General features: G+C 43.2%; 1 protein-coding gene across 1 annotated transcript in view; it reads left to right on the plus strand.

Annotated features, from left to right (window-relative positions):
• Positions 1-26,719, plus strand: part of FGD5 (FYVE, RhoGEF and PH domain containing 5) — a 175,500-nt gene that overhangs the window by 73,557 nt on the left and 75,224 nt on the right. Inside the window, exon 3 of the mRNA XM_072598387.1 lies at positions 19,461-19,590. Within this exon, the coding sequence (XP_072454488.1) occupies positions 19,461-19,590 (130 nt within the window). The remainder of the gene's footprint in view (positions 1-19,460; positions 19,591-26,719) is intronic.

Genomic DNA, 26,719 nt, shown 5'->3' on the forward strand with positions numbered 1-26,719 from the left:
TCCATCTAGTCCACCCTCCATTTTATGGATGAGGAAATTGAGGCTCAGAGAAGTTAAATAACTTCCCCAAAATCATCCAGGTAGTAAGTAGCAGAAGTAGGCCTTCTGACTCAAAAAGGAGAGCAAGACTTTTGAGGGTCCCTTGAACAGCAAAGAAATCAACTCAGTCAATACTTGAAAGAAATTAATTCAGACTATTCACATACAAAGTATGTAAGCTAAAACTTACATACTTTGGCCACATAATGAGAAGATGGGAGTCTGATGTTGGGAAAGATTGAAAGCAGAAGGAGAAAGAAGATGGCAGAGGATGAGAAGATTAGATAGTGTCATGGAAACCATGAACATGAGTTTGGACCAACTCTGAGTGACAGTGGAGGACAGAAGGGACTGGAGTGCTACAGTCAATGGGGTCACGAAGAGTCGGACATGATTGAACGGTTGAATAACAACAACCACCTCTGACTCCTAATTCAGAACTCCTTCTGCGGTGCTGTCATTGGGTCAGCTGTCCATTCCAAAGGCCAGCTGTGGAAATGGGCTTACATGGAAATCCTCACTAGAGGGGGCCAGCACCAAAACAGGGGCAGAAAGTCACCCTGGGCTTCTAGCACACCTATCCAACCTCCAAGTTAGTGTCTGAACTCCATTATGCTCTATAGTAAAAGACTGATTTTACCACTGCCACCCTGCTAAAGTTGTCAGTGTGGGCTCTTCAAGCCCATTACCAGAAGGGTAATGCAATTCCCAACATTCATATACTTTAGCTGGGTATCTTTTTGAGTACCCATGGAGCCCCCTCAAAATTTCTATTTTCCAGTGGCCAATTCTATGGTGATAAAAAAAAAAATAGTCTCTCCTGGTTCAGGACAGGTAGCCCTAGAGGCATAGAGACAACGGCCAGCTTAGCCAGACCTGTGGTAGCTCACGTTCCCCACGCCTAAGGGGCACTTTCACATGGTGATGAGGAGGCAGGGAAGGTCTTTAAGCAAGGTAAAACCGAACTAATGACAGAGTTACTATTTTTCAAAGCCTGAACCAGATGGGCAGTGCATTAAAGAGTCTCTAATTTGCCTGTTTTCTTGCTATTTAAAATGTTTTAGTAATTTGCACGGTGCTTTAAAGGCAGCGTTAGATTTGTCTTTGTCCTTGCTCTGGTTTTTTTGGACTCACACATGGTTTTGAGAAAGCGCTGTATATGGAATTAGAAGTCCTGGGTTCAGGTGATGGCTTGATCACTTGTTTGTGAGTGCCCTTGGCCTAGTCCTCACTTGGCCTCTTTTCTCTCTATAAAATTTTTGGTTTAGATGATCGCAGAAGTCCTTTCCTACTTTAAATCCTGTGATTCTATGAAAATAAGCTCTTTCCCACAGGAACCTTGTTTTGCTTCGGTTGGGAAAATACCCATTTGTTTGCTTAAAAAAGAGGAGGATAGCAACAAGGGACCCTCCAGGAATTTAGCAAAATAGAATTCCTCAAAATTCTTGGTGAATTATTAACTTAGAGCCTGTGTACTGTGGGTGTTTTAGGAAGGATAGCTAAAGGAGGCTGACTTTTATTTTTCCTTAGTGAAAAATGGAAAACTGTATGAAAAAAAAACCAAACCAAGTATTCCTTTCTATCATGTTTCTGGGAATCATTACAAACACTATCCCTTGGCTGACCCTGGATAAATGATGGGTTCCATCCAAGTGTGAAAGAGGCTGAGAATCCCCGAACCTTGTGCTGCTCCTCCGCCCACCTCTCCTAGTGCCTTGAGAGGGCACCAGGCTGGAAGGTTTCATCCTGATGCCCATCACTCAGACCCTGAGGGGGCTGAGAGTAAGCACTGGTGACAGTGGAGGGCATGAAGGGAAGGAACTGAGGGGTCTCCCATCTGAGCCTTGTGTGACCTGGAACAAGGGAGTTTGCTTCTCTGGGCCTCTCTTTTCTTATGCTTTAAGCCGAGAAGCCTTCTCATTCTCTGTTCCAGAGAATACTAGTGAGGAGATGGACTGTCTGGCCCAGAGAATCTCTGAGGATCTTTGTTCCAGCTCCCATTCTTATGGATGAATGTCAGGTCCTGGAAGAGGACCTGACATTTCCCCCCTTGGGTTTCTTGGGGAAACTCTCAGGAGTCTGGGATGATTCTCTAATGCCACTGACTCCAAGCCCAATGGTGTGCTACCCATCAAAACTGTCAAGGGAGAAGCAACTTAATTAAGCACTCTTAAGTGATATATAGGGGTAGCTAGGTGAAATAGTGGATAGAGTGCCAGGTCTGGAGCCAGGAAGGCTTATCTCCCTGAGTTCAAATCTGACCTCGGACAGTTACTAGCTGTGTGATCCTAGGCAATTCACTTCACCTTGTTTGCCTCAGTTTCCTCATCTGTAAAATGAGCTGGAGAAGGAAATGGCAAAACTCTACAGTATCTTTACCAAAAAAACTCCAAATAGGGTCATGCAGAGTCAGACATAACTGAAACAACTAAATGACAACAAATAAGTGATGTATAGAAAGATGTATTTACAAAAATCGTTATAGCAAAAATAATTAGTACAAAATATCCCCTAAAGGTCTGTAACAAACTCTCCCCCAAGTACATACTGGGTCCAGGGAAGATGGGCTCAGACATTGACAGAAAGTACATTTGAGCACATGTGGTAACACAACTCTTGGAGGCCAAAAGTCTTTTTCTTTGATTTCTGAGGTGCTCACAAAGTTCCTTTTCTTCTGGCTTCCTTCTGAAGCTATGAATCTATGTTCAGTTTGTGCCTGGCTCTCAATATAAACTCTACTGTCAGGTGATCTAGAGGCACTGCTAGGTCACCAATGGAAAGATGAGAAGGCTTCTAGACCCTATGAGGTCAGAGCCATCCTCTGGCCAAAGCAGGTAGGGAAGAGAAAAGGGGAAAAAATGGAAAGTGCATGAAAAGGCCAATATCTCTCTAGCCCCTTTCCTAAGTGATTCCTCCTTAGGGTTTTACTAGGACGTTACTCACTGGAACCTCTCACTTCTAGTTATCTCAATGCTTTTATTAAGGACTCAGAAGGCATACCTCAGATAAGTGGAATAGATTTCCTGTCTGGTATCATTTCGCTTTATCCAATGGCCTTCAAAGACATTTCAGACTTGGTCTGTAGCCTATGACTGGGATTGATAGACTGACCATCTTATCTCTTACTTTAAGTGGGGTGTTGTTGCTCAGTTGTTTCAGTGGTGTTTGACTCTTCATGACCCCCATTTGGAGTTTTCTTGGCAGAAATATTGGAGCAGTTTGCCATTTCCTTTTCCAGTTCATTTTACAGATGAAGAAAATGTGGCAAGCAGTGCTAAGTGACTTGCCACAGCTAGTCAGTGACTGAGGCCAAATTTGAACATGACCAAGTCTTCTTGACTCCAGGCCTTGTGTTCTATCCACTGTACCACCTAGCCACCCCATCCAGTCTGCTATTTACAACCTTGTGTGACCTCAGGGGCCCAGTATCTATGGAACAAAACATATGGACTTTTTTGTTTATTTTTTAAAATTTATTTTATTCATTGATTTCCAGAATGTTTAGAAAAACTCACAGCTCCCCCAACAATGTATTTGTGTGCCTGTCCACTCATAGCCCCACCAGCACCAACATTCCAATCCTTAGATGTTTATGCCAATTTAAGGAGTAGGAGATCTCAAGAGTTTTTATTTATGTTTCTCTTATTATGATTCATTTGGGGAATATTTTCAGTTTGGTTGCTAATAGTTTTCAGATCTTCTTTTGAGAGCTATGTCAGAGGCAGCATGGGATAGTAGAGAGAGAGAGAGAGAGAGGGATGGGGAGAGAGAGAGAGAGAGAGAGAGAGAGACCTCATCTCATATTCATGAAGATTTGGATTCAAATTTTACCCCTGACATATATTAGCATTGTCATCCTGAACAATTTATATAACTCTTGGTTCTCTAGGAATTTCTCTAAGATTACAAGTTCCAGAGAAGGTGCTGAACTGTGTTTGTAAAAGAAGTTTCTTTTCCCAGGAGTTCCCCATACAGGTGAAATCACAATCCCTAATCCTATAACCATTTATCTGTTGGGGAATGGTTTCTGGTCTTGTATATTTGAGGAAGCCCCCTACATATCTCAGATATCAGACTTTATTAGATACTTGATGTCAACATATTTTCCCTTATCCTAATAACATTGGTCTTGTTTGCACAGAAGCTTTTCAATTTCATGCAGTTTAAATTATGTCAACTGGAGACTGGGTTGAGGGAGGAGAGGGAAGAGAAGGAAAAGAGCACAGAGAATCATAGAATTTTAAAACTGGAAGGACCCTTAGACCCTACTGAGTTCAACCCCCAACTTTACAGAAGAAGAAAATGAAGATGAGAGATAGACACTTGTTCAAGATCAATAAGACCTTGATTTCTTAATTCCCATTCAATATGTTATCTAACATACTACACAGAGGCTGCTCCACACACCTCCAGACATGTATCACCTTTTAATCTGGAGTGCCAACCTTGTCATGTGTCCAGAAGAGAAAGCAGCCCAGAGTGAAGCATGTTTGGTTGGGGCGAGATGGGGATGGGCAGCCAGTGGGCATGAGGAGGACATTGGGTCTCAGGGGGCAGCAAGACCTCCCAAGTCAGCACACTACTGCTCTGCCCCAAATCTGCCCCTGTAGATAACATAGAATCAGTCGCACACACTTTGCCTGGAGCTGCTTTACTAATGAGGCTGAAAATGCTCCGGCCTCCTCTGGCTTTCCCAGGCTCCCCTCTTACTCTGGGGGTTCAGGTAGCACCGTCCCTGAACGCCAATCACCTACTCCTCTCAGAATGATGGCAGGCAGGCCCTAGGGGAGTCGCATGATAATGGGCCTGCAATCTGGCCCTGCTCATCCATATCATTGCTACAAATAAGAGAATTACTTTGGGATTAGAACATCAGCCAAGAGCCTGCTAGCTGGGGGCTGTTTATTCTTTCTTCCTATCTTTTTTTTTTTTTAAAGGCATCTTTGTCTGTGGTAAGGCTTATGGCTCACAGTAAGTTTTCCAAAGGATGGGCTTTAATGACCAAAAGTGTAATATCATTTAGCAGAATTACAAGATGCTGAGCTCCCCTAATGTGAGCTCTTGTTCTTTTCCAACTCTAGGCTGCTGGAAAATATTGAGCCCAGCGGGAAGGATGCTTGAAGACAGTGAGCATAGGGCCATGCTACCTTGAATCCCCTTCAAGCATGGGGCAGAATGGATTCTGGGGATTTGACATCAGCCCGGGTCTGGTGGGGGAACTTGAGGATTTTTAGTGTTGAACATAGCCTTAGAGATCAGTCCATTGATAGCCTCTCCCACACCCTTCAGTTTACAAATGGGGAAACTGAGACCCGGAGAGAAGTAACTTGCTTGAGGTCACATAAATAGCATCATAAGATCATGGATCTGGATCCAGAAATGAAATTGGAAGTCCCTCATTTTACAGATGAGAAAATTGAGTCCTAGAAAGGTTAATAATCATCATCATGTTTATAGAGCTTCAAGGTTTGTAAAGTGTCTCACATGTTATCTCATCTGATCCTCACAACAACCCTGTGGAGTAGCTGCAATTAATTCTCTCCATTTGACAGCTCAAACAGGTTGGGGTTAAGTAATAAAAATAAATTATATAACACTTACTAGGAACCAGGTTCTGTGCTTAGTGAAAGCATTTCTTTATTATCATTTCATTTATTATCTCAGGTGGTCCTCACAACAACTATCTGGGAGGCAGGTGCTACTATTACTCCTATTTTACAGATGAGGAAACTGAGGTTGAGTGACTTGTCCAGGGTCATGCCGTTATTAAGTGTCTAAGGCAGGATTTGAACTCAGGTCTTCTGGGCTCCAGGTTCAGCACTCTTCCCACTCCACCACCTGGCTGATACTTTCTACTGTGCTACCCCAACATGAACACAGTTCTTTCTACTATTTCCAAAGACAGCAAGCTTCATCAAATCACAATTAAATGAGCCTGGCCCCTGGGAGGGCTCTGAATTCTGTAGAAGTTGCTTTTAGGGTCTGCTTACTTCCCAGGGTTCCCCCATCTTTGGGTCCTGACTTCCCTGCCCTGGGACCTTCACTTATGATCTCCTCCAGTGTATCCAGACCTGGAAGCTTACTTGTCCTGTATCTCATTCCCAGATCTATCCATCCTTCAAAATCCAGTCTTCTCCCAGGAAGCTTTCCAGAGTTGTAGCATGATGTGGATCCAGACTCAAAGAGGATGGGATTCTAGCCATGGCTCTGCTTATGCTAGGTGACCTTGGGCATTACTGATGCCCAATTACTGATATAATAATTACTCATACTTTGTATTTCTAGCCACTAGCACTCTATCTAGCACACAGTAAGTACTTAATAAATGCTTTGTGGTTGATCAATCGGGCCCTAACTTCTTTATCCTCATTAGAAAGGTGACACAATTAGTAAGAGCATTGCTTTGGTATCAGGAAGACCTGAGTTCGAATTCCACTCTAGACGCTAGCTGCGTGGCCCTGTTTCCTTATGTGCCAAATGTCGATGACAGCCCCTACTTCACAGGCTGTTGTGAACATCAAATGAAATTACATATGTAAAGGGCTTTGTAAACCTTAAATCGCAACATGAATGTTAGTTATTATTATTTATTTATTATTATCATCTATGCAGTGGATTTGCTAACTCTTCTTGTATACAGCTTGCCTTTGATCTGGGCCATTCAGTTAGGATTTAAATGGAAATACGAGGGTCATGGAACAGTGGGATGAAGGCTGGATTGGGATTCAGAAGACGTAAAGTTTGAATCCTGGCTCTCCTACTTATTACCTGTGTAACTGAACAGGGGACTGTGCTTCTTAGCTTCCTTATTTGTAAAGTGAAAGGACTGGACTAGCAGAAAAAGATTCCACAGCTCTAAACCTGTGATCCACAGATTTCTCAAGCTCCCCTTTAGGTCTATAAAACTATCCTGAGGTCTTTTGTCTCTTACCCAAGGTCTAAGGGGTTCACATTCTACATTGCAAAGTATGGTCCTTGATCCTCATATGCTGAAACCGATGAAGTCCTGGAAAGATCGACAAAGCACTTGACATACATTCCTCTGGGAAGCAGGTTCTGCAAGGGTTATTTTCCTGATTTAACAGAAAAAGGAACTGAAACTCGGTAAGGTTCAGTGATTTGTCTAGTCACCCAGCTAGGAAGTGTTAAAGGTCAATATATGATAACTAACTGCTACCATTCATGAAGCACTTGAAGGTTTTGCAGAGAGCTTTTGGTGTAATGTTTCATTTGACCTTTACAACCCTGGGAGGTAGATGCTATTATTATCCCCATTTTACAGATGAGGAAACTGAGGCACAGAGCATGAAGTCATTTGCCCAGGGTGGTACAACAGTAAATGTCTGAGCAGGATTCAAACGCAAGTCTCCCTGGCTCCAAATACCACCTAACTGTTTAAATTGATAAAGCAGCCAGCGTAACCTCTGCTGAAGCTTCTGTTCCAAATGATTTGTTTATTTAACTGATGGCTGCTTTTTCTCTTAACAGGAGTCTGGCAACAAAAAAAAGTCATGCTTCTGTTTACCTCTTGTCTATACATGACTCCTCAATCACTTAACCTCTGTCAACCTCAGTTTCTTCAGCTGTAAAATGGCACAATAATTGCTACTTCACAGAAGTTTTGTGAGAATCAAATGAGATTTTATATACATATAGTATGTATGTATATATTATATATACACACACATACATATGTACATATATGTAGCAATTAAAGCACTCTATAAATGTTAGCTATTAATTAAGTGTAGGGCTAATTGTTAAAGATTGTTTATATCCTTTTCATGTGCTAATAGCCCTTAAAAAGATGATACCATGAATGAACCTTAGATGGAGAAGAGAAATACCACCTTGTATGTATCAGCTATGGGGTTTCTGGAGATGTCTGGAGCACTCCCCTAGACCGAGGACAAAGCTTGTTAGGGTAGAGGTTGCACCAGGCTTGGCCTTGGCTGACCCCAGCAGGGAATGTCCTTTGCCTTTCCCCCATCCATGGCAACCTGTAGAAATCCATCACATCCTTCAGGGCTCAGCTGCAGTGTCACCGCTTCCATGGACTTCTCTACCACCCCTCCCACACCTGAAGGGTATCTCTTCCTCCCTCTGTCATCTGAGCACCCAGGACACTCTCATCACCTCATCATGCATATCCCCCTGTGCCTCCTGCCCTTATTACCTATACACACACACACACACACACACACACAGAGAGAGAGAGAGAGAGAGAGAGAGAGAGAGAGAGAGAGAGTACTCCATAATAGAGTGAATAAATGAAATGGAAAAACAGAACTGGAAGCCTCAGGTGGTAACAGTTCCTTCCTCTCTAAAATGCTTTGAGTGAGTGCTACATGACCATTTGTTGGGTACACTGTAGAGCAGAGATGGCCCCTGAGGTCCCTTCTAGCTCTGAAATTCTGTGGGTGGATGGATGAATGAATGAATGAATGAATGAATGAATGAATGAATGAATGAATGAATTCCTAAGAAAATTGGGCAGAGGGTCAGCAGGGTCCCAATGAGGTCATACTCCTAATCCACAGGAAGGATTCAGTTGTGTGAGAGAGTTTCCTTCTCTAGCACTGGCTTTGATCTGGAGTCCTCTGTAATAAATACATAGCTTGCTTTTCTAAAGCCAATGAGATAACCCTGTGGCTTTCCAAGATGTCCTGTTGTCTGGCCTTCTTTCTAGTCTTGACATTTGAAAACTGGTGGGTTAAGTATTGCTGGGCTCTGTCCTTCACCTGCCACAAGCCACCTGAGAATTAGGAGATTCAGAGGAAGTACTCAGCGTGACTGTGGCACTGTTATGGGTGGATGGCTGCCCCCCCAGGGTCTGCTCCTGCTTTCCTTGGCTTTTGAATCACCCCCTTCAGCTGGAAGGCTCATTGGTTTCATATACCACTGAGGCCCTGATGCCACAGGGCCATTGGAGAAGATTAAAAATGCATGGAACAGATGAAAGGGATGCTCAGAAGCCCTGGCAATTAATACCCTCTGTAGGGTACTCCTGATAGAAAATCTAGATCAGAGATGAGGAAATCACTGCTTCAAAGAGCCAAGATAGTATGCTAGAAAGAACCCTGGATTTGGAGCCAGAAGTCCTAAGTTTGAATGCTGCCTATTTAACCTAATAAGTATGTATTAAAGCAAGTCACTTTCCATTTTGAGCCTCAGTTGTAAAATGAAGGGATTATATAATGCAGAACTGGAAAGGGCTCTTTGGTTTTTTCAGCTGAAGGATATGAGGCCTACAAAGGTCAAGTGAATTACCATAGTCTGGATGTGAATCCAGGCATTTTAACTCTGGGCAACTAGGTGGTATAGATAGAGTGCTGGGCCTGGAGTCAGGAAGACCTGAGTTCAAATCCAGTCTTAGACGCTAACTGTGACGTGACCTGGGCAAGTCACTTAACCATGTTTGCCTTAGTTTCCTTATCTGTAAAATGAGAAGGGAATGGCAAACCACTCCAGTGTCTTTGCCAGGAAAGCCCCAAATGGGGTCACAGAGAGTCTAGCATGAGTGAACAACAACAAATTTTCACTCTGAATCCAGTGGGGTTTTCTCCTACTACAGAATACTTGCTGAAGAATCTAGGGAATATTTGTATCCATCTGCGATCATTCTCCTTCCTGTCTATATGTTCTGGTAAAGCCACCTTCTCTAGAAAGACCAAGAACAAGTACCTTGAAGTCTTGAGACTCAGGCCCCCCAGCCTCTTCTTAGTCATTAAAGTCACTCTCTAAGAGTCACCCAAGGTTTGTAGGCTTGACAACTCTGGTCCTAAGGATTGCAACAAGAATAATGGAACCAAACCATCCTATAAGCATGGGGTGGAGGGGACTGAGCAGCATCCCAGTGTGAATACCACGGAGTCCATAGTATGCCAATGCCCAGCAAAAGCTTGTTGGTCTTGTTCAGGATGTAACTACTGAGTCCTATCCATAAACAGTCATCAAAAAAACATCTTTTATTATCTGTATTTGTGTGCGTCATTAGTTAGTCCAACTAGTCTCAAGAAAAGAACACAAGATTTGAATCCTAACTCTGCCATTCTCTGTGTGCTTTGAGGCAAGGTCTTGAACTTCTCTAGGATTCATTTTCCTCATTTGGAATAGATGATTGCTAAGGTTATTTCCAGCTTTTAATCTTCTAAAGATCTGAAGACATAGGATTTGTTTGGGGCTGGTTTTCTAAGTAGATGAAGAAGAACCATAGAATTTCATAACTGGAAAGACCCTTAGAGGTTATCTAGTCAAGGCTTGACCCCTAAGGGTCTTTCCAGTTCTGAAATTCTATGTATTTTGACTCAAGATGCAAACAAATACAAATAATACAGGACTCTGTTCTGATGAGGGTTTATGGATATGAACCAACTGCTACATCCTGAACAAGACCAATAAGACTTCACTGGGAAATTTGATGAGACCATGTACCCCTTCTCAGAATCAGGTTTTTAAATAATTGAAGGAAATGCCAAATTTCAAATAAAGGTTAGTGAAAATTACAATGTTAGTGAATAATCATTAAAGTTTATTAAATATTTTGTTGTGGAGTCATTTCAATCATGTCTTCATGACCCCATATGGGATTTTCTTGGCAAAAATGTTGCAGTGGTTTACCATTTCCTTCTCCAGTTCATTTTACAGGAGGAAACTGAGGCAAACAGGGTTAAGTGTCTTGCCCCGGCTCACAAAGCTAGTAAGTGTCTGAGGCCAGATATGGACTACCTGACTTCAGGCCCAGCACTCTTATCTACTGCACCACCTAGCTGCCCCCATTAAATATTAAAAATAAAGAGGCTAATGAAAATAAAGATTTCCCTTCCAAGTTAATGAACCTCCCCTCTAAAATCGATTCAAGTGAACCCCAGGTTACGAACTCCTGATCTAGTCTGACTCCCTGACCTTACAGAGAAGGAAAGGTCTCTGGGCTTGAGACCAGAGAACTTTCTACCATATCATGATAGATTGTCACTTTCAAGTATGGCTTAAGAGGTGCCAATAAGGTATCCCCAAAATCCCCTACACCAACCAAGTCATTTGTACCTGAAGTAAAATTTCAGAGAGGACAAAGCTTTTCATTCCAAATCAGGGAAAATTCTAGAAATACCAATAGCTTTGGGAGAGGGAAATCGGCTTCTTGTTCACACTATGGTATGAATGACTGAGCACAACAGAGCCTTTCTAGAGAGCAAGTTTGAAGTGAATGAAGTACTTTCAAAGGGGAAATGAGTAAAGAAAGAAGAGCTGGGAGAGTTTACAATTTTGTCAAGGGCTAATGTGAACCACAGTGGTGCTTTCATAAAGGCCCATCTACATTCAGTGCCTCTCAGCCCCTCAGAGAGCTGGCATGTCCTGGTGCCTCTTGGCCAGGTAGGACTTAGAAAGCCAGGGAAGCAGGAAGATGGATATGGGAGACCTGAGCCATATTAGCAGCTTTTTACCACTCTATCCATCACAATTACCACAGTAACACTCTGTGGCACTCTCACCAAATTTTAATGTGTTTCTACATGAACTTAATGCCACCATTTATCTTAAGGGGAGTGAATGGAGCTGAATTCCCTGTCTTCTAGGACAAAGAGTTACAAATTGCAGCCAGGCTGAACCAGAAGGAAAAGGGAGAGTCTCGCTAAGCCAGTTAACGAGGCTGCAGGGCCAGCAGTTAACCTAATGAAAGAGAGTTTGAAGTTTTGCTGAGCAAGCAGCTCTGTCCTGACTATCCCAACCATAGGAACTGCTCCTTAGCTAGGACATTTCCTCTGGAAAAAGATGCCCTTGTTCTTGATTTAATCACAGGTTTCAGGGAGCATGATGACATATCATCCTGGGATCACAGACTTAGAGCTGGATGCCACTTAGGAAGTCACTGAGTGCTCATTTTACTAATGTAGAAACTGGCACCTAGAAAAGATAGAACTTCTTCAAGGTCAAACAGGTGGCAGAATCCAATTCCTCTGATACCAAATCTAGCATTCTTTCTACTTTACCAAGGAAGACTGAGATCTGTCTGTGATTAGGGTTGAGGCTTAGTTTGGGGTCAGGGCAAGACTCAATTTGTGACCAGGATTGGAGGGTCAATCTGTGGTCCTACTTCAGAGCTGTGATCAGTTAGGTCATCAATCTGAGGCCAAGGTTAAGACTCAATCTGTGGCCAGCATTAACCTTCAGTCTATAGTCAGAATTAGGGGTCAGACTATGATAAGGATAAGGAATCAGTCTGTGATAAGTGTTAGGAGTCAGTCTGATAAGGGTTAGGGGTCAGTTTATGATCATACAGAGGAGTGAATATGTAATCATGGTTAGAGGTCAGTCTGTGATAAGGGTTAGGGGTCAGTTTGTGATTGAGATCAGGGGTCTATTTGTAATAAGGATTAGGGATCAGTCTATGGCTGGGATTAAGGGTCATTTTGCGATAAGGGTTAGGGCTTAGTCTGTGATCAGGATTAGGGGGTCAGTTTGTGATAAGGGTGAGAGGTCGGTGAGAGGTCAATCTGTGGTCAAGTTTAGGGGTCAGTCCATGTTCAGGGTTAAGGCTCATCCTATGACCAGTGTTAGGAGTCAGTCTGAGATCAACATTAGAAATAAGGATCTTCTGGGATTTGCAGGTAGGTGTTTACCTCATCAAGAAATGCCTCTACTTTTCCCTCTGAGCTAAAATCCTGCCAGTACCTGTACCCTTGATGGGTCATTCCATCTGCCCTCAACAAGGCTCAGTTCATTCTCCCCACTTATCCTTGAAGTAGCCAGAGTATTTCCCAAGGGAACCCTTTGAGCTTCCTCTGATGATGCCAGGTTGAATTTGGTCCATCTTTCTGAAATGGACAGTTTTAACTTTGCCCTCAGCAGATGTCAGGAACATTGCCCTCATCTGTTCCATGCCACCACATTCTGCTGATTCAGAAGCAGCATTGCCTCTAGACACTCATTCTATTCTCCTTTGCCCTCCACCCTCACCCAGCCACCTGCCTGGGATTGAGGGCACCCAAGGGAGCTAGCTTTCTAGCACAAGAAGGTGATCAAACCAGAGCAAGGCAGGGGCACCTGGTGAAGAGTAAGCTCCCTAGTCAAGGTTGAAGAAGAGACAGCTTGTCCTGGACAATCCACATAGTATATGGGGGTCCAGGGACACAAGTAGTGTATGTAGCTTCTAAATATAAGATCCTGCCTTAAACCTTCAAAGAATATTAGACTTGGAAGAACCCTTAGAAACCATTAGGCATCCTTAACCTGTGGTCTGTGAAATTGTTTGGGTTTTTAAAAAAAATGTATTTTGATAACTGTATTTAAATGCAATTATTTGTCTTTGTAATCTTCTGTATTTTATTGTATGCATTTAAAACCTTATTCTGAAAAGAAGTCCATAGGTTTCACCACACTGCCAAAAGAGGTCCATGACACAAACAAGGTTAGGAACTCCTGATCTCAGCCAACCCCATAATTTTACAGACAAGGACTGTGAGAGTGAGAAATTGGAGCTGTCTTGTCCAAGGTTACTCAAGTTATTGGCAGAGCGGAGACCAGATGTGCTATCTCCCAGGTCATTGGTACTATCCACGGTTTCTCTTCAAGTCACTGGACAAAATATTCAACTAGGTGGAGTTTATTTTTGGTAGATGCCCATTCCTCTTGCTGGCATCAGTCCTCCCTTTTTGGCATCTCCCTAGGCACTTTAGGATGCTCCCCATTGCATAACCTTCCCCAGTTGTGTTTTGTGCTCCATACTTTTTTTTCTCCCCTTTTCCCCATCAAAACAACCCCACTGAGTATCTCATCTCCTCACCACCCCCTCTGCCCACCAGAATCATAGGATTATTTTCTCAGAATGAGAAAGGACCTGAGAGGTCATCTAGTCCAGCTCCTTCCTTTTACAGACAAAGAAACTGAGGCCCCAAAAGGTTAAGTGACTTGCCCATTGTCACACAGGTAGTAAGTAGCAGAACTTGGGATTTGAACTCAGATCTTTTGATACTAGTTCCAGCTTTCTATCTCTTACACCTTACACGAAGGTGTGACTAAGGTTAGGAGATCAAACTGTGACTAACGAAAAGAAAAGGTAACTCATTCAACCGTGATGCTGACTTCATTAATATTGTACACTAACCACTGAGAGCAGAAACAAGCAGATCCTCTCACACTTAAATTAGAAAGGGCCTTGGGGATCATGTGGGGAAACCACTTTGTTCTACAGATGAGGAAACTGCGGCCCGAGGGAGTAACATAATCAAATCTGTGTTTAAGGAAAATTCATCTGTCCATAGGATGACTTGGCAGGGAAGAGACTGGAAGCAGACAGATCAATTAGGAGACTCATAATAGTCCAGGTGGGAGTGCTGAGGGCTTAGACAAGGGAAGCAGAAATGGGAGAGGAGAGGAAGAAGGGACAGACAGAGGAGACGTTATGAAGGGGCTTATTGGCTTACAAGTGATTTGAAAGCCTGTCCCCTGAAACTAGAAATCTGGGCTGGCCCATGTCCTTGAGTGAATCAACTCTGTTACAAATTAATACTATAATCACAGGTTCATAGATCTGGAGCCAGCAGGGACCTTAGACGCCATTTTTGTCCAACTCTTTCTCTATATTGTTCAGTCATTTCAGTCCTGTACAACTCTGTGTGATGCCATTTGGGGTTTTCTTGGCAGAGTGGTTTGCCATTTCCTTCTCCATCTTTGGGGTGGTTTGCCATTTCCTTCTCCAACTCATTTTACAGAAGAGGAAACTGAGGCAAACAGGTTTAAGTGACTTGCCCAAGGTCACACAGCTAGCATCTGAGGCCTTATTTGAACTCATGAAGAGGAGTTTTCCCGATTCCAAACCTAGTGCTCTATCCACTGTGCCACCTAGTTGCCCATTCCCTCATTCTACATGCAGAGAAACTGAGGCCTAGAGAGGTTACATAATTTGTTCAACGTCACACAAGCAGGGTTGATAAACAATGGTGGACTTGCTGAAAAGTAAATGTAGGTTTGATGTAAAGAAAACCTCCCTAACAATTAGAGCTAGCCAAAAATGGGGTGGTTTGTCTCAGCAGTTTCCTCCTTATTAAGGAGATTTTGAACAAAGATGGGAAATCTAGTTGTTGAGTAAGGTATTGCCAGGATTTTGGACATGGGGTATACATTAGTCATTGATAGATGACCTGTCAAATTCTGAAATGCTATTGTCCTGAGACCATGTGATAATAATCATACTATTATAAATAGAAGATGTAATCACAGAACTATATATATAGATCTATACACATGTGTATAGCTGTATACATATATCTATGCATTATATATATATATATATATATATATATGGTAGGAGAGAGAGAGTTTGTTTTCTCATTTATTTCACACAACACCCTATGGGATAAACAAGGCAGGAATTATTAAGTGCATTTGACAAATGGGAAAACTGAGTCCCAAAGAGAATGTTTTTTCTCAAGAATGTGTGTGTGTGTGTATTTTACTGGCTGTATGACACAACCCCTGAATACAACTCTCTTGAGAAAAGGTTCAGAAAAGGGAGGTTACCTGCACTAGTAGAAGAGAGTTCTTATCTGGGAATTCCACATAACAATGAAATCACAAGTCCCTTTTGCTTTTACATCGCAGTCATTTCTCAACACATGGCCCTACTGATCCCTCTCATAACAAAGATCCCTCTCTTATAACTAAGCTAACCTGACTCAATGCCTTGGAAATGACATAGGCAACATTCTGCATGTAGAGTCCCCACCTGTCTCCCAAAAGGATGAACGTGTATTTCATCACCTATGTACAGTAGAAAAAGCATTGGCTCTGTCTAAGGAAACTGAGTTCAAATATCACCTCTGATGCTTACTACTAGTGGGACCTTGGATAAATAATTTAATCCCTAGAAGAGGGTCTCCTCATTAAGTGAAGATATTGGCTTAGATGGCCCCTGAGGTCCCTAAATCAATGATCCTGTTCTTCAAAGCTATTCTCCTGGAGCAAAAGCTCTGACCAGTGTGAAATGAGTATGTTGGACTCCGTGACTTCAAAGATCCCCTTCACCTCTAAATCTATGATTCTACAGACCTAGAAGGACATTGGGTACAGCCCTAGCTGTCTTTGTTCAAGGACAACCTAGGTTAGAAAGACTGAGCACCAGAAGGTTGGCCACTAGGTGATAAAATTTTTGACCCCAAGAAACTCCAACACGTTAGTTGAAGAGTTGAGACTGATACCCAGGTTTCCTGGCTGATATCTGGTATCTTTCGTGCTTTATCCCTAACATCTTTGTACACTCATACTCCCTGTTTAACATACTGGTCCTTAGTAAGATGTAATCATCCCTGGGGAATAAGAGGAGACCCTGCCCATCATAAATAATCCAGACTGAAGGAGAATAGCTCTTGAGGGAATATACATGTCCTTGAACTGATTCTTTTGCAAGCTGAATGCCTATGACACCAAATCATAGCTCATCCAACTCTTCTTAGGAACACATGTCCCTAAATCACTTGTTGACTTAAAAAGACATGGAATACATACAATTCACCCTTTATTTAAAATTATTCTTTAGGAAGCTTCCTTCCCACCTGCCTTCTCATTATTCCAAACTCCTTCCAGGAACCTATCTAAGCCCTCTAACGGGAAGGAAAGCTCCCATGGGAAAAGAAGAGCAGGGGCCTCCTGAGAAGAGAAGAGAAATTTCCCAGGAGGTTTTGAGGATACACCCTGAGCAAAATTGTGACATGGGGTCCCTTCTTAAAAAGTCAAAACTGGAAGGGAACTTAGAGATCATTTGCTCCAACTTCCTCATTTTATAAATGAAGAAACTAAGCCCCAGGAAGAAGGGAAATCACACAAAGTCACTGAGTGAATTTAGAGAAGCGCAATTCTTGTGGCAACTTCAGGTTCACAAAGTCCTTTCTTCACAATGATGAAAAAAGGCTAAGTATGAGATGTTTTTGGAGAATTTTTTTTAAACTTCTACTAAGATCCTAGGACTGGTTTAAGGGGAAGACCTCACTGAGGTAGGATTTTCACTGTACCCCAGAGTGGAGGGTGGGCTTGAGCACACAAGCCATTGGCCATGTAACCAGTGTCCAGCCCTGAGTTCCATCTGGTCTGGTTTGTCAGTTTCTTTACCACATCTAGGATTTCATCAGCACAGGCCACTCCCAATGAGGAAGCTCACTCCACAGATTCAGATAGGAAAGTGTTCTGTAATTTAAAATCTTGGAGAGTGGTGTGGGACATGCATCTTGGGATCGAGGATTTAGAGCCAAAAGGGATCACAGAAGTCATCTCATCCAGTGCCTTCTTGTTTCAGCTGGGGAAACTGAGACCTAGCAAAATTAAGCGATATGCTGAAGGGGAAATAACCAGCATGTTTCACGGTTTCAGAGCCGTGACTTGAACTCAGCTTTCCCTGCCTCTGAAAGTCAACTCTCCACGCAAAACTCTATCCTGCCTCTAAAGTATTTAGCATCATACCTATTAAACTGAAGAAGAAACCCAAGTTCAAAGAATGAAGTAACTTCCCTACATTCTCCAAGTTAGTGTCAGGGTTGAGACTTGAACCTTCTGACTTTAAATCAGTAACTTTTCTACTAGACAACATGAGTGGTTGTGAAGATCTGGACTGTATCCTAGATCTCCCAAGACCCAGTCCAGTAATACCTGACATTGCAAAGTGTTTTAAATACACTGAATTTTACAAAGGGCTTCATATAATAAAGGGCATTGTACTCATGCCCTAGCTGCTAGGTGGCACAGTATATCAATATAGCACTAGGCCTTAAGTCAGAAAGACCTGATTTCAAATCCAGCCTCAGACTGTGTGACCAAGGGCAAGTCACTTCACCCTATTTGCCTCAGTTTCCTCATCTGTAAAATGAGTTGGAGAGGGAAATGGAAACTCCAGTATCTCTGACTAGAAAACCCCAAATGGCATCACGAAGAGTTGGACACAACCGAATAACAACCACCATAGGCAAGCCAGATTATTTCTCTCAGGCCCAATAGATGAAGAGGGTAGATTCCATAAGCTCCAAACTTCCTTCCTCCCAAACTTATGATCCCAGGGAATGTCAGAGCCAAGATTTGAACCCAGACCTCCTGATCCCAATATCACTCTTTCCCCACAATATCATGCTACCTCTCTTCACTGGCTAATCTAATATGTGAATCCTGGCTAAGGTATTTTTATTATCTCCTTAGCTTCCTTTGTTTTTCCTTCAGTCAATCAACAAGCATTTATTAAGTACCTACTGTGTACTAGGTATTTGCCACAATAAAGTAATTTGCTTGAGGGGGGGAGGGGAAGGAGTGCTACCACAAATTTGTGGTTAAGTGAATAAAAAAGACCATACTATCAAAGAAGACAATCACGTAAGACTTCCAGTAGGAGGAGGCCCCTGAGTTGAGCTCTGAAAGGAGCCAGAACTTCTAAGAGGCAGATACAAAGGAAAAACTTTCTGGCATGGGAGGAGATCTTATGCAAAGGCATGAAGAGGAGAGATGGTGGAACGTAGTGTAGAGCAGAAGGACGGGGAAAAAAAGACCTCCCAAAGGGTCAAACACAACGGAGACAATTGAACAGAGGCTTCCTAATTCCATTTCTCTATCCACTGTAACTTAGCTGCATCCTGGCACATACTTATGTACTTAAAAGTAGATGTTCATTGAGTGACTATTCATCTGGATCATAGAGTTGATGAGGGGGAGTAGTTTGTGACCAGCATGTAACAGTAGGCTGAGCTATGAAGGGATTGACATTCTCTAAAATGGATTTAGAGGAGGAAATATCTAGTTCAATTTTAAACATGTTGAGTTTCAGACACCAATAGAACATCTAGGTGTAGAGATTTAACAGGGAGTTGGGGATGTTAATTGTTGATTTGGGAGTCATCTACAAAGAGATGATGGTCGAACTCATGGGAACTAATGACCACCAAGAAAGAGAACATATGATTTTGAGCTAGAAGTTACCTTAAAGATTTTTTAGTCCAACCCTCTCAGTTTGCCTCCAGTAAACTTAAGTTAAGAAAAGTTGAGGGGGTGATTGCCAGGCTCACATGGGGATGAAGCAGCAGAGCTGAGACTTGAATCCAGATTTTCTGACTCAAAATCCCTTGCTTTGTCCACTTCTCTGCTTCTCTCCAAAGGAAATAGTCAAGACCTTGGCAAATTCTGTGTGTTGGTGACAAGTGTTTCTTCACCCACTCCTTCAAGGCCTTCTTGGCCCTACATCTGTCCAAAGCTAGCCCACTGAATTTTCCAACAATTGAAAAGGATTTTCCTCCCCTTTTCATTGCCTCCTCCAGCTTCTGGGAGCTTGGATTGCTAGGGATGTTCTAAAGGGATAGTCTAAAAGGATAGCAGGTCCAAGATTGTCCTGATGGAACTTCAGATGCCCAGGGATTTTAATCCTTCTCTGCCCATCTCCCTTTCTCTGGTTGCAGTGCCTACACGGAGCCGTACAAGGTCTGCCCAATCTCAGCAATGCCCACAGAGGATGTCACATCTGATGAGGAGCAAAAATCCTCAGAAGAGGAGGAGGGCAGCCAAAGGGAGCCAGGCCTCACCCACAAGGTAAGGAAGATCCTTGAGTTAGGGAAGGGTCAGTTCATCCTGTTTCTGAAGTAACGGGAAGAGGAGCTGATTTGGACCCAGATGGCAATTTAGAGATGATCCATCCCACCCTACTCACTATGCAGAGAAGTAAACTGAGGTCTAGAGTGGTAAAGTGACTCATCCAAAGACACACAGCTAGTAAACAGCAAAGCGGGGCTTCAGACGTGGGTATTAACTCTAAATCCATGTCCCCCTGAGGAAACAGATTCAGATTTAGCTAAGAAATGGTAAAGCTGGGCTGAAAAACAAATCTTCTGACTCTAAATCCAGTGCTCTTTCCACTACAATCAATCAAAAAGTATTCAGTTAGCACCTAATATATTCTAGGCAATGTGTGCCAGGGATACAAAAAGAGTGAATGAAACAGTCCGTACTCACAAGTTCAATGGGAAGATAAACATCTCTCTCTCTCTCTCTCTCTCTGTCTCTCTCTCCGTCTCTGTGTGTGTGTGTGTCTATTTTCTCTTCTTTCCTTCCTTTCTTCCTTTTGTTCTCTCCCTTCTTTTTTCCTTTCTTTCCTTCTCCTCCCTCCCTCCCCCTCTCCCTATTTATTTTCTTCTTTCTTTGCTTCCTTCCTTTTTTCTCTCTCTTCTTCCCTTTCTTCTTTCTTTCCTTCTTCCTTCCTTCCTTTCCTCCTCTTCCCTCCTCCCTCTTTCCCAACCCCTTTCCTCGCCCCATGGGATTTTGGTGTTTCTGAATTTGAAATGGCAGTAGAGCCAATTGCAAAGGAAATTTCTGTAGTTAGCTATCAATGTATTTGGGCTGGTTGTGACAGAAGCTAGGGGCAGGGGATGGGCGCTGTGGGGCGATATGTGAACAGGGCAATATTACCATCAAGGTGAAAGGTCTACCTAAGCACTTCTATATATGCTCTGCTATATTCTCTTAGCATAACTACTCTGTAAAGCAATCAAGGTAGATAATATTAGCCTCATTGACAGAGGAGGCAACTGAGGCCCAGTGACTGGCCCAAGGCCTCATTACAAGTTAGCCATACAGCTGGGACTAGAGCCGGTACCTCTGGACTCTCACTCCAACACACTTACTTCTTTATCCTTATGTATCAGACAGGGAGAAAAAAAGTGGGGAAAACCTAGAGAAAATATGAAGTTTGAGAGGAGAGAAATAATGAAAACGTGCCTGTGAAAGGTCTAATGTGAACTCCTTAAAAGGTTTCCCCAGCCCGTTAGGAATCCTGCCAGCCCAACTGAGATTGTGACCCAAAGCCAGGACCATGGAGAGGGCACAGGGGACTGCAACTGTGTGGGCAGGTGGAAGGAGGGCCCTGGAGCCCTGGCCTCAAGCTACCCTGCCCTGCAAGCCTCTGCTTTCCCCCTATCCCAAAAGAGAAACTTGTAGGCACCATGAGGTTCTCTCTCCATTCTCTAGGAAGGAATCTGGAAGAGGGACAAAAGCCAGGAAGAATTGTTCAGAGAATGATGCATTGTCTTTGTCTTGGTTTCTACTTCCTATTCTGCTCATTTTTTTCTCTCCCTTTTCCTTCCTGTCCTCTCTTCTTCCTCCATTCCTCTCAAACATCTTCCCCTCCTTCATCTCTTCTGCATTCTCCCTCTCCCCTTCCCATCACCTTTCCCTGCTTCCTCTTCCCTTGTCATTTCCAAGTCCCACCTCTCTGCCTCCTCTTTCTCCACAGTGTCCCTTTCCTTTCTCTTCTTTTCCCTCTTTAGTCCTACTCTTCACCTTCCCCTTCCCTTTTCCTTTTTCTCTTTCTTATTATTTATCTCCTCCCTCTTGCTTACTTATCCTACCTCTCCCTTTCCTTTCCTCCTCATTCTCCTTCACTTTCTCACTTTCTATTCTCTTTTCCCTTCCCCTGATCTTCTCTCTCCTCATTATCTTCCTTTCCTTTCTCTTCCTCTCCCTTCCCTTCTTCCTCTCTTTCCTCCTCTCCTCATCCTCCTTCTTCACACTACAGGGGTTACAGGCACTTGAGTAGGGGGGTGAGAGGAAGGCAGAGGTTTCCTGAATTAGCTGTATGCATTTGGAAAGGAGCTCATCACTGCTTCCCCTGGCTGCCCCCAAGGCACAGAATCTAGGACCAGAAACAAATGAGATGACTTGCTTGGGTTTGGCTCACTCCCTTGTTTTTGCCGGAAGGAGGGTTTATTGGAAGGATCTGATCCGCTCTTTCCGAAGTTCCTCCAGCTCCGGTTGAGAATGGGGCTTGGGAAGTGGCCCAGAGCTAAAGATCCTCACCTGGGAGAAGGAAAGTGCTGCTCTCAAGATTTACCAGGGTCATCTGGCTGCACCATTAACCAGGCAGTCATCAGAGTCCTCTGATTGGCATTAAATTTCCAATTTGGCCACCTTTGTATCTCCCCCTTTAGAGAGACAATTGACAAATGAAAGACGTCCTTAAGAAAGTATCTGTGGCTTCAATGTGGAGAAAGGGGAAGTCTCCAAATACACCTCACTGTTGTTTGTGCTTAGATCTTCCCACTTGCAACTAATTAGGGGTGGTTCTGAAGCAGCCACTCAGACATCCCTGAACTTGGTTCATCTGGACTTGTTTGTCTCATTATCTCAGTCCCAAGGACGAGAAATAAAGTTTGCAGCAAAAGTACTCGATTCCAGGACTTAACCTTTGCCCCTCAGATTCCAAGTTCTTGCCTCTATTTGGCGATCCCACCAGGAATACCCAGAAAGCATTTCAGCCCAGTCCCAAACTGGAACCCCAGACTTCTATGCCACTTTGCTTAAACTACTCTTATGCACACAACATACATTATTTTCCACGATAACTCTCCATGTATGTGTCAGCTGGGTTATAGACTAAATTATAAACTCCATAATGACAGGGACCATTGCTTATCTTAATTTTGTCTCTCCCCTAGCAAGTGCTCTGCATACTCCTAGACTTGGGGCTCTGTGCACATTAAATGCTTACATACTTAGGAAATGTATATATATCAAAAACATATACATCTATCAAATCTAATGTGTTCAATTAAATCAATCAGAAGTGGGGTTTTTTTGAGCACATACTGTGTGCTCCACCCTATGCCAAGTATTGTTAAAGATACAGAAGATGGCTCAGACATAGCTCTTGCCTTCAGAAAATTTACAGCCTATTTGGGGAGACAAAGCTATGAAATGGTTCATTCAGCTTGACAAAAGTCTATTAGATACATGATGCCGTGCTGGGAAATGAAGGTAGAAATATAGATCCTGACTGTCCCTGTTTTCTGAGAAATTTACTATATGATAGAGGTGGGGGTGGGGATGGGGGTGGTAGGACATGTATACAAATAATTAGGAGAAGAGGAAAGTGAGATAAGGGTAAAGGAGAGCTAGGGGAAAGGATATGATAAATGGGGGATGGGAGGGCAGCTAGGTGATGCAGTGGATAGAGCACTAGTCCTGGAATCAGGAGGGCCTGAATTCAAATCTGGCCTCAGATACTTACTAATTATGTGACACTGGGCAAGTCATTTAACACTGATTGCCTCCAAAAAAAGAAGCCTGGGATGGAAACTTCATTTTTCCCTGGTTGAGGGGTGGGGATCAGGATAGGCTTTCTGGAGAAGGAACAGATAGAGATGGGGAATGAGAGAGGAGAATCTTCCATCTACCCATGGAAGATGCATTGAGAAAGCATGGAGATGGGAGAGTTCAGGATGAGAATGGAGGGAACAGTCCTACAGAGTCAGTTTGGTTGGGTTGTAAGACATGTATGTGAAGGATGAAGTATGCAGTAAAGTCAGATGGGCAGGTTGGAACCAAATTGTGAAGAGCTTTGAATTCCAGCCTCAGCAGTCTATTTCTTTCCATAGGCAATGGAGAGCCACTGAACATTCCTGATTAGAGAAAAAAACATGATCATACTGGGACATTTGAAAGATTATTCCAGCAGGGAATGGAAGATGGATTGGAGAGAGGCTAGATTGGAAACAGAGGGATCAGGGAGGGGGCTATTGCAATATTCTAGATGAGGAATGAATGGACAAATGAAAATGAAGTATCTGTGCATCAAGTCGAAATAAGGACTGAACTAGAGTCACGAAAGTGGAAAGGTAGGGTCAGATGCCAGAGGTAATACAGATGGAGAAATGAAGAGACTTGACAAATGACTGAATGGTAAACCGTCTGTTAATAACTCAAAACCACAGGTCATCAGAAATTCAGAAAGAGGTCAGGAAACTGGGACTTGCCAAGAACCAAGGTCAGGTCAAAGGTCAGAGATCAGGCAAGCAAGATAGAAGACATAAGACACCAGAAACAAAAAGACCTGGAAACTGAGGCAACTTCTGACTTAGAACATCTCTTAAATGTTTCCCAAGGGGGCAGGAGCCAATTCCAAAACATGACTGGCCCAAGGCCTGCAGAAGGGATAGGTGAGTCATGTTAGGGAGATGAAGGCTAACTTGGTTGGAGTGGGAACTGTGGTGTCCAAGACAAATTCTGACTCACTGGCTATTAAGTACAGCAGGATTTCAGAGGAGAGATTAGCGTGGGTTCAGTAGGCAGGGAGTCAGTGGTTTCTTCCTCCTAGGCAGCTCCTTACTTTAGAATCCTGGGATCCTTAATGATTTGGTCCACTGAACTTTTCTACCAGTTGTGTCTTCACCTCAGCTTTCAACAGAATTGAAGATAGCCCCTCCGCCCTGTGGCTACTCAGAAACAGGGATCTCACCAAATCTCCCTTCCCAACAGTCACTTCTCATGTCTCAATCTTCCCATCTGGGAAGTGGAGAGGAGAGTTTATCTCCAACAATCTCTGCCTGAGCTAACTAAAAGGAGTCATGGGGTCATAACTGAGCTGCCTCTGAGAGAAGTATTAGTTACTCTCTTTTAGGAGAGGGCCTGAGGCAGAGAAAAGTGGCCCTCCCTTTTCAGACTGCAAGGGGCAAAGTAGGTCAGGGGGACATTGTGGCTGCTGTGAGATAGGACCTGAACTCAGCCCAAGAAGTACATACACACACACACACACACACACACACACACACACACACATACACACACACACACACACACACACACACACACACCATTTAGACTGAAGGAAATAGAAAGCAAGAGACAGAGAAAGATGCACAGAAAGAAGGAGAGAGGAGAGGGGAGGAGAGACAGAGAAAAAAGGAGAGAGAAGGGGAGAGGAGGAGAGGGAAGGAGAGAGAGAGAGAGAGAGAAAGAGAGAGAGAGAGAGAGAGAGAGAGAGAGAGAGAGAGAGAGAGAGAGAGAGTGAAATCAAAAGGATTAAAAATAGAGCCAGTTGTAAATGGAAGCATTCAGAGTCTGGCTGACACATTGGCCTGGACTGACAATGAGTCTGGCTTTCCAGCCTTCTGGGGGCTTTTCAAGGCTGCAGCTGCAGTCAGGAAAATATCAGCCCTCAGAGGAGCATCCTTGCAGCAAGACCCTAGCTGAAGCCATGGTCACTGAGGCCATGCACCCCTCCTCCTATGCTCAGCTGCCATCTCTTTGGGTCTAGAACACTTTCCATGTGCAGAGAGGCCTCCCTCTCTTACTCTCCCCCTTCCTTTTTTTGTATGTTGTCTTTCCTCATTTCATTCTAATTCTTTGAGGCCAGGTTCTGTCTTTCTCTTTCTTATTTGTATGCCTAGAGCTTAGATCAGTGCCTGGTACATAGTAAGCACTTAATAAATGCTTATTGAATTGAATTGGAGTGGTAATAGTAAGATTCCCTTGGGTTAGGAAGGAGTGAAGCTTCAGCCTGGGTTACAGGTCAGTCCATGTCCCCTGCATTTAAAAAAGTTCTGTCCTTCCTCCCCTGTTATTTGAGGAGCCCAGGCTCTATCTGACCATTGGGAATAATATAATAATAGAATAGAATATATAATCTAATCTAATATCTAATATAGCATGATGATGCACTGTTTCATGTATATAATCCTTTATTAGAGTTTGGAAAGCACTTCCACACATCACTTCCTCTGAGTCTCACAATCTGGAGAGGTGGCTAAGGCAGAGCAGGGATGAGGGTTATTTCCCACTTTACAAAGAGAGAAGCTAAAGCTCACAGGCCCATCTCAGGTTCCATAGGTGGTGGACTCAAATCCAGTTCTCTGAGCCTATTTCAATGCTCTCCGCACTGCACCATGCTTCCTGTCTCTTATGAGAAGGCCACTGTGCTAGGGTTTCAGTGGGAGAGAAAGTAGCAAGGTGTAGGAAGGAAGCAGAAAAATTAAATTAAATTGAAGTAAACTTTTTTTTAAAAAGGAAGGAGAAAATGTATATGAATATGGTCCTTTTCATCAAAGAGCTTTCTCTCTGCTTAGGGAATCTTGATTATAGAGGCACGGAGAGGAAGAAGGCAGACAAGGGTTGGAGTCCAAGGACATGAACTCCAAAATGATCTCTACTAGCAAGCTACATGACCTTGGTTAGTCACTCGACCTGTCCAGATCTCTGTTGTGTTATCTATACAACAAGGGGAGAAGACTAGCTGACCTTGAGGTCTCTTGCATTTTGAGAGCTTTGCAACAGGGACACTCTAAATCAGCAGTAATCCTAGCTCGAATTTATATAGCATTATAAGATTTGCATAGCACTTTACAACTGTTATCTCATCCTCACAACAATCCTGGGAGGTGGGTGCTTTTATTATCCCTATTTTTACAATTGAGGAAACTGAAGTTAAGTGATTTGACCAGGGTCACACAGCTAATCAGTGTCTGAAGCTAGATTTGAACTTGAGTCTTCCTGACTTGAGGTCCAGAATGCTATTCGTTGTACCACCTAGCTTCCAGCATAAAGTAAAAACCAAATGAGGAACACATAAAAAATTCTCTAAGAGGTTAGATGAGGGGAAAATTCCTATGCCTGGGGTGGTCAGAGAAAACTTCTTAGAAGTGGAACTGCAATTAAACCTTAAAAGATGAGCAGTGGAGTAGAAAGGGATTTGGAGTTGGGGACCTCGAGTCCGAATCTCACTTTTGGCTGTGTGATCTCAGACAAAACATGACCTCCCTTGGCCTTAGTTCACCTGTGAACTGAAGAGGTTGGACTAGCCAATCCTAGGGTCCCCTTCAATTGTAAATAGGGGATCCCAGGAGATGAGAGGACAAGGCATTCTGGACAAGACAAATGATGTAAGCCAAGGTCC

Source organism: Notamacropus eugenii, chromosome 3 (genome assembly GCF_028372415.1).
Source record: "Notamacropus eugenii isolate mMacEug1 chromosome 3, mMacEug1.pri_v2, whole genome shotgun sequence".
Classification (NCBI taxonomy): domain Eukaryota; kingdom Metazoa; phylum Chordata; class Mammalia; order Diprotodontia; family Macropodidae; genus Notamacropus; species Notamacropus eugenii.